Below are 6,761 nucleotides of genomic sequence, written 5' to 3' on the forward strand. Positions count from 1 at the left end.
GGGCAACTGGTTAAAGCCGACCTGCAGGCTCCGCGCCGCTGCACCAAACTGAAAACGCTGGGAGTGGGTCTGAGCGTCGGCACGAGCAAGCCCCCCTCCCCGTCGGCTTCACGCGCGACAGTGACTAAGAGCCCCGGGTCTGGCTTCCACAGAGCGCATCGCTGTAGGCGCCGGTGACATCCAAGGACGACCGTCCTCCTGCCGAGGTCCCCGCCTCGAGTCCAGCGCTGGTCCGGAGACGCGGCACCTAAACCCAGACCTTGTGCCCCCACGGTCCGGGGCATTTCACTGCTCCGCCCGTTCGCCTCCACGGGGAGGGCTGGAAAGTGCGCGCCCGCGTGACGCCTGCTGGAGCAGCGACGCGTGGTCCCGGCGGAGGACGAGCGCACCCTCGCGCGGGCGGTAGGGGGCGCGCTGGGCAGGGCGCACGCGGGCCGGACCGCGGCGGCGGAGCGGAGCCCTGAGGGCTCTCGGACCAGAAGCGAGTTCACCCCCGCGGAGCCGGGCTCTCCGGTTTCAGTCGGTCACGGACTCGGCGACCGGTTTCTCACTGTGACTGACCCCGGACGGGCTGCTCGGGCCCTTTGATCTGCGGCCAACGCGACTGCAGCTTCCATTCCCATGCGACGAGCTCTCCCGGGCAGAACGCGGCGCCACCGCCTCCTCAGGAACGGAGCGTCCGACAAGACGAGGGTTCCCGGTTTTCCCACGAAGGCCCCGCGTGTGCATCGCACCCCTCCGCCCACGAGTGTGGCTAATGAGGTACGGAAGGGCGCTTCTCGCCCAGACAGACAGACACACGCCGCCGCCCCAGACAGCCGCAGACGGAAGTGCTCGCTGCCTCTCGGAAATGCGGCCGAGCCTTGTCCCGCCGGCCGGGCGGCCCGCGGCCCTCCTTGTCGCCGCGCTCTTCTTCGTGAGCCGAGTGCTGCCAGGTAAAGGGACTTCGCAGAAGCCTTGCTGACAGTCCAGTGCCTGAGACCTTAAGGGGCCGCCAGTCCTAGGAGCAAAATCGCTGCCACCTGCCCCCGGAGCGGGGCGGGGGGGGGGGCTCCGAGGAAATCTGGGGCCCCGGGGCCGGGACCTGCAGCCCGCTGCCTCCTGGCGCCCCCAGCAGCTCTCAGATGACGTGAAGTCAGGGGTGTCTCAAGTCCTCGAAACCCTCTGTGCTCCATCACTGAAGTGGATTTGAATTAGGCGAGTTCACCTGCGGTTTCTAGATCTGGAGGACCCCCAAATGGGGCATTCTTCTAGTAAACCTTGGTTTCCAAAGCCCTCCGCTTACTTGCAGCCAAAGTCAGGAACCATAAAAGCCACAAAGCCGGGGGGTGGGGTGGGGCAGAGGGATGGGCAAGGGGGTCTCCTTGAACTGGCCTTCTCCAGGCTAAGAGGCGTCCAACCCTTTGCTCCTCTGTACTGCTGGTCTCCCGCGCTTGAGTCTAGCCCTCGAGGCTCCATCCCAACCCCTGGTTTTTCTTCTCCTTTTTAACGTTCAGTCTTCTGCCGCAGAACTTAGCCACAGGCATCAGAAATGATACAGCCGGGGAGTGTGTCCCCCCTCACTCAGCCTGCAGGCATGCGTCACACAGGTGTCAGGGGGCCTGCACAGACATGTAATGGGGGGGGCCTCCTCACTTTCACCCGAGGAAGGCACTGGACACCCCAAATGTGTCATTCCATTTCCTAGAACTCGGGCATTAGATTCAGGGAGGAAGAAGCAACTTCCTGCTCTTCATGGAGTGGAATGTCTTCCTCTCCCAGTTCCTGAGAATTCCGGGCCTCAAGGATGAGGAAGGGACAGGAAGACGGGCATAGGTATGTGGAGGTGGACTGTCCTGTTACAGCTGAAGGGACTGCTGACAGTTATGCGTTACATTGTTCGCAAAAAGATGCTCCCCAAAATTTCCGCCAGAAAACGTAACGGGAGGCATGCCTATTCCTGGTGAGCCCCAACTTTTCTAGTAGCTCTGCGTCTTAAAGGATCGCCTACTGCTCATGGGCTGGGCTCCTTCAGGCTTGAGGGGAGGGCACAACTTATAAGGCAAACACAACTTGGCTTCAGGAGAGCTAGTCTGGAGGAAGGAGGGGGAGAGCTTCCAGTGAGGAAAGACTGGGGGTGGGAAACCAGTTCAGGTGATCAGATACCTGTTAGGCACCCCCGGTAGGGGACGCCCCTTCTAAGAAGCAGGCACACAAGGAAGCTAAGATGGCGCCTGACTCCTGAGAAGTTTGGTGGCTTATTGCCCAGGGAAGGGCCACCAAGCCCCGAAAGAGTGCCCTGGCACAGAAGTAGGAGAGATTTCCCAAGTGAGGACTAGACATGACCAAAAGAAAGACAAAAGCCCAAAGCAACACAGGTTTGGTGCTGCAGGCCGAGAGCCTAGGAAGGTCTGACTGGAGGAGCAGGCTGCAGAAGGCAAGTCACGGAAGCATTCAGTACTGAGAGGGCCGGAGGCTGTCTGTCCGAGGCCTTCATCCGGATCTTTCCTCTGGGAATATTCTGTGTGCGTGCGTGTGGGCAATCTACCCACTGACCCACCCTCACGAGAGTTCTGGGTGAACAACAGTCAGGAACTATACCCCCGGGGCTGGGGCTAAGCTACCCCAGCCCACTGGGAAGAGCTAATACGTTAAGAGCCTAGAGGACCACATGATGAATTAACTGAAAAATGCTTTATCTTGCTTAAAGGGAAGCCTACATATTTTTTAAACAAATGCAGAAGTGTTTTTTTACACAAAGCAAAAGAACATTTATCCATGTCACGATGAGCACTGAAGCTGTGACAGGTACAGACACTATAGAATTGTTCACGGTTGTTGATAAGATTCACGAAGGTCTTGATGGTCTAGTCTAGTTCTCGTGCTTTGGAGAGGAAAAATCCAGGCCCTGAAAAGCGAGTGTCTCCCCCTCGCTGGAGGAATGAGCCCTCTGTCCCTCAGGGCACGACCCTCACCTCCCCGCTTGGGGTCCGTCGTGCTGCTTCCCTTCTCTGACTCTAGAGAGGGCGAAGGTGATGCCAAATCCCATGACATGAACTCAGGAGCACACGAAGCTGGTGACGTCAACTCTCAGGTGAGTGTCCACGTGGCTTTGCTGGAGGCGTCTGACGGGTGCACACCAAGCGGTCATCCTCCCCAACCACGTGGCTGGGTGGAAGAAAGTCCCTGCTCCGGAGATGAATCCCATTCACCCCGTCTCACAGCTTTCACCCGAGTCTTCCGAACTTTGAAAAAGAATTCATTCTGGGTTACTGCTGTTTTCACTGTCACTGAACCAGAAGAAAGGCGCATAGTGTGATGGTGAGAAAAGCGGAGGCAAAGACATTTCCGCCACCTGTGCTGGGAGGCAGAAGCTACAGGACAGGTCGGCGCGGGGGGGTGGGTCTCCCCTGCTGCCCTCAGGTGTCACTTGCCCGGGACTGAAGCTTTTCTTTTGGAAGTGGGAGAGGAGAGCGGGATTCAGAGTGGGAGCAAGAGGGGGAGTACGATGGGGCTGAGGCCACAGAAATTTTACGTCTGGCCAGCCACCCCCCACACCACAGCATTAGGTAAGCTTGGACAAGTCGCTCCCTTTCCCTGGGTGTCATTTCCTCATCTATGAGAAAACTCGTGAGGCCAGATCCTCTTTTGTGTTCCCTGTGACTCTAGCTTCTGTCTCTGAAGCAAAGAGCTTGATACCACGTTGTGCGATACACTATCACTAGCAAAGAGTAAAACAAGTTAAGAAAAATGCCCTTAACGGGACTTGGATCCTTACACGAGTGACAGCACGTCATCTTTTACAAAGCTCCTTGCGACTGAAAAATGTAATGCTCAGGAGTCAACCTCAGCAAGATCGCACATGTAGCGCCAAGACATGGGAACAACCAGCTTCCACGCCGGCGTGTTCCAGGAGGGGCAGTGGCTCTGATCCGTGACCCCCTCACTGATACCCGCGGGACGCCAAGCCTTTGGCCGGGTTCCGGTGGGGACAGGCAGGGACAGGCTGCGATTCCTGTGCCCAAAGGACTCCTCCTCAGGGGACACCGCCCATCAGGGAATGGAAGAAGTCCAGGAATGACTGATTCATCTCACGAGACAGCTCCTGTCACCGCTTTGCCTGCTGCAATATCCTCCTCCCCCGATCCCAGTGGCAAGGGGCCGGTTTCAGCCCACGGGAAATGGGGCCTGTCTACGGACAGCAGCCGAGTTATAGGTAAAAGGGAGAGAGGCACAGTCTAGGGAATGAAAATCTCAGACGGCAGCTTGTTTCTACATAGTGCTCAGCACTTAGTATGATGACGGATTTAAAACAGAAAACTGGGCGCCTGGGTGGCTGAGTCAGTTGAGCGTCTCTTGATTTCAGCTCAGGGTCGTGGGCTCGATCCCCACATTGGGCTCTGCACTCAGTACAGAGTCTGCTAGAGATTTCCTCTCTCCCTTTGCCCCTGCCCCGCCCGCCACTCACGTGCACACTCACGCATGATCTCTAAGTAAATAAATAATAAATAAAATCTTAAAAAAAAAAAACAAAATAAAAAAAACCCATACTCTTACAATTATTTCCCAGTTCACATTTTCAGTAAAAATCCAATGTTGATCTTCCCATCCATTAATTAGCTCACTGCCTTGTGAATACTCAGGAGTTAAACTCAACCGAATACATTTGAATTTCAGCTCAATTCCTTCCACAGGGATTTACTGAGTGTATATAAATGCCCTTTACTGATCTGAGCTTCAAGGACTGGCCTTTGTGTTTCATGGGACAGACACCTACAAGTGGCCTGTGTGGGCGCCTCTCTTAACGTCAGCCAAGAGCTTAAGAAGTTGTCCTGGAAAAGGCACCCTTTGTTATGGAGACGACTAGACAGCTCAGAGGGGCCCCCCTTCTGAGCCCGAGCACCTCACTGTGTGGCTCAGCGCCACAACAGTAAGAGAACACAAGTCCAATACTATTTGATGTTTTTAACAAGCGTATTCGTGACCCCACAGGGACACTCTCTACCACTAGAGACGTGGGCATGCTGTCCCCCCGCCCCGGGAAAACACCCTCACTGACATTTCCCTGCAATATCTGCTCCTTCCAGATCCATGTTCTAGGTCCTACTTTTGAAAGATGCGTGTGCACAGATACTCCTCTAACAAGATCAGCAGCACAAGACTGCTGCTCCGCTGACGGTCTCGGCCGTCAGTGATGGGAGATGGGGAGGAGAAAAGACTGGCATCCGCACACGCCCCACAGACCGTCTGAGGAGACGGGGTGGCCCAGGGCTAGGCTCTTGTTACTCAGATGTAGCCAACAGCTCCTGCTTTTCAAGAATGCCCCAAATCCAAACTTTGAGTGAAAGCAGATTTTTTAAGCACTGGTTTAAGAAATTAAATAACAACAACAATCCACCCAAGATTGTTTCCAGACACTCCTCGTAGCAGGTAATTCCATAAAATTTCAGGGAGACTTAAATAGCTATAATAACCCTCTCTCCTGTGCAGCTGGGGGCAGATTCAAGGAGGTCTGTGAGCGTCCAAACGGCTCCTGCCAGGAATTTTGCATTGAATCCGAACACCAGGCGGGGAGATGTTTAAACGGCCAGTCGTGCTGCCTGCCCATGGGGAACGAGCCCGTCATCGAGCCGACTACACCCAAGGAATGATGAACTCTTTTTGAAGCTCTGAGTTTCTATGGATGTTTTATTCTCTATTTTGTGCACTCTCTCTAGGTCTCTTATTTCTGTCTTCTCCCAGGGATTCTTTTGAGTCCAAAATAAATAATAAAGCAAAACTAGCAAACATAAGACCTATTTTAAAAATTCATATTGGAGGTGCCCTGGTGGCTCAGTCATTAAGCGTCTGCCTTCGGCTCAGAGCATCATCCCAGGGTCCTGGGATCGAATCCCGCATTAGGCTCCCTGCCCATTGGGAAGCCTGCTTCTCCCTCTGCCTGCCACTCCCCGGTCATGCTCGCTCTCTTTTTCTATCAAACAAATAACCCCCGCTTCTTAAAAAAAAAGATTCTGTTGATTTATTTGACAGAGAGAGATAATGAGAGTCAGAACACAAGCAGGGAGAGTGGGAGAGGAAGAAGCAGGCTTTCCGCTGAGCAGGGATCCCAATGCGGGACTGGATCCCAGGACCCTGGGATCATGACCTGAGCCGAAGGCAGAGGCTTAAGCGACTGAGCCACCCAAGCACCCCTAAATAAAACATTTTAAAAATATAAAAAAAATAGAAATTCATATTGTTCATTTTCAGCTCATTACTGTTTGGTTCCCATCTTTCTATCGGGTGTGGACAAGCTCCCCCAACCCTTCATCTGAGGACACTGTTCCCCCTTCCACTGGGAAAATGTGCTACCTCATACCATGCAGCCTGGTGGGTCTCCCTCCCTGACAAAGGGGCAACATACAGGAAACTTGCACAGTCAGATTCCCCTACATCACTCAGCTCTCAATGGAAATCTGAATCACGGGCAGACCAATACCCACCAGATCTAAGACAATCTTTCTACCTGCTTTCCCGAGGCAGGGCTCTGGCCTGTCCTTGTCTTCCTGGCTGAGATCCATGGAATTTCTCATTTGGCCACCTTTCACTGGGCACAGCCACTCAGCTCTTCCTTCCAACCTGTAAAGGACAGCATTGCCTCCTAGGCCTGTCCTAATGAATTGCCACAGACTTAGTGGGCTACAACTCATTATCTGCCAGCTCTGTAGGTCTGAAGTTAACCAGAGACCCAATGACGTGGACCTCAACGGGTCAAAATGAAGGTGTCTGCAGGGCTGAACTCC

At 54.2% G+C, this 6,761-nt stretch overlaps 1 protein-coding gene across 1 annotated transcript; it reads left to right on the plus strand.

Annotated features, from left to right (window-relative positions):
• Positions 1-463: 463 nt before the first annotated feature.
• Positions 464-5,731, plus strand: DEFB108B (defensin beta 108B). The gene is made up of 2 exons (XM_032869829.1): positions 464-935; positions 5,470-5,731. The coding sequence occupies exons 1-2, from the start codon at positions 758-760 to the stop codon at positions 5,628-5,630; spliced, it is 339 nt and encodes a 112-aa protein (XP_032725720.1). The 5' UTR covers positions 464-757; the 3' UTR covers positions 5,631-5,731.
• Positions 5,732-6,761: the final 1,030 nt, after the last annotated feature.

Source organism: Lontra canadensis, unplaced genomic scaffold, assembly GCF_010015895.1.
Source record: "Lontra canadensis isolate GAN:19392208 unplaced genomic scaffold, GSC_riverotter_1.0 scaffold39, whole genome shotgun sequence".
NCBI classification, from domain to species: domain Eukaryota; kingdom Metazoa; phylum Chordata; class Mammalia; order Carnivora; family Mustelidae; genus Lontra; species Lontra canadensis.

Bases quoted from the DNA above. Each gene is read 5' to 3' on its own strand.
- DEFB108B (XM_032869829.1), top strand. From the start codon at position 758: ATGAGGTACGGAAGGGCGCTTCTCGCCCAGACAGACAGACACACGCCG. The intron at 936-5,469 runs GTAAAGGGACTT...TCTCCTGTGCAG, and splicing joins CGTGAGCCGAGTGCTGCCAG to CTGGGGGCAGATTCAAGGAG.